Genomic DNA, 1,078 nt, shown 5'->3' on the forward strand with positions numbered 1-1,078 from the left:
CGGAGCGCTGGATCTGGCGTGGGACACCCCGGGTGGCTGATGCTGGGGTGGCTGCTGGCGGTGCTGGTGGCGCTGGCGCGGGGCGGTAAGTGCTCCTGCGGCACTGGGAGATGAGAGGTAACTTCAGAAAACTTTCAATGAATGATTTGGGGCCGATAAGGCCCGGGGAGCTGTCGCTGTGATGGAGACGCTTACCCAAAACCACAGGGACGGAGTAAAGCCAGGTGAATCCCCACCGGTGGCAGGCAGGAGCCGGGGAGAGCGGCACCGGCCAGCACTGCATCCCTGGGAAGGGGGGAAATGGGGTTTTTTTGGGGGTGAGAATCACCAGCGCGGCTGCTCCAATCCCCTGGGCGAGCAACACAGTGATCGGGCTACACCGCTGCTCCACCCGGCCTTGCCCGACCTGCCAGGGTTTGGGGTACGGGAGCCCCCAGCCGCTGCCCTCTCCCTCAGGCACCGCTGCCACCCCCGGCTTCTCCTGCTGGAAGCAATGCAGCTCCCGCTGGTTCCTCTGCTCCTGGCCGCCCAGCGGCCCCGACGGCAATACCTCCTACCTCCTGAAGCTCTGGTAAGTCGGGCACCGCGGCAGGGATGAGCGCCGTGTCCCGCGGAGCCCATGGGATGTGTCCTGACTGGGACACATAGGGACACACGGGGACATGTGCCCTCCGCATCCCAAGCCCGCCCAGAGGGCGAGCGCTGTCCCATCTGGACCTGACCTTGTGCCCCCTCTCCCCGCCCGCAGCTACGAGATGCCCAGGCTGTGCCGGTGGTTTGAGGCGGGCAGGGAGACGACGTACACCCTGAAGCATCACCACGTTTACGTCCTCACCAACGCCACGGCCTGGGTGGAGGCGCGCTGGGGGGACCACGTCCACAGGACCCCCAACCTCACGCTGTACCTCGATGAGGCCAGTAAGTGCCCGTGGGGCCGGGCTGGGCGCCAGCACTGGCGCCGATAACTGCAAGACCATCTCGTCTTTACAGTCAAGCCCGATCCGCCCCCCGTCGGGATGCCCTTCACCAAGACCGGTGGCAAGCTGCGGCTGCAGGGGCCGTGGCCCCCGGGCCCCCC

General features: G+C 66.8%; 1 protein-coding gene across 1 annotated transcript in view; it reads left to right on the forward strand.

Annotated features, from left to right (window-relative positions):
* Nucleotides 1-39: 39 nt before the first annotated feature.
* The window catches only part of IL12RB1 (interleukin 12 receptor, beta 1), an 11,813-nt gene continuing 10,774 nt past the window's right edge, over nucleotides 40-1,078 (forward strand). The window contains exons 1-4 of the mRNA XM_009318413.1: nucleotides 40-85; nucleotides 457-571; nucleotides 749-918; nucleotides 991-1,063. Of these exons, the coding sequence (XP_009316688.1) occupies nucleotides 40-85; nucleotides 457-571; nucleotides 749-918; nucleotides 991-1,063 (404 nt within the window). The remainder of the gene's footprint in view (nucleotides 86-456; nucleotides 572-748; nucleotides 919-990; nucleotides 1,064-1,078) is intronic.

The sequence above is a fragment of the Pygoscelis adeliae genome, unplaced genomic scaffold (assembly GCF_000699105.1).
Source record: "Pygoscelis adeliae isolate BGI_AS28 unplaced genomic scaffold, ASM69910v1 Scaffold582, whole genome shotgun sequence".
NCBI lineage: Eukaryota > Metazoa > Chordata > Aves > Sphenisciformes > Spheniscidae > Pygoscelis > Pygoscelis adeliae.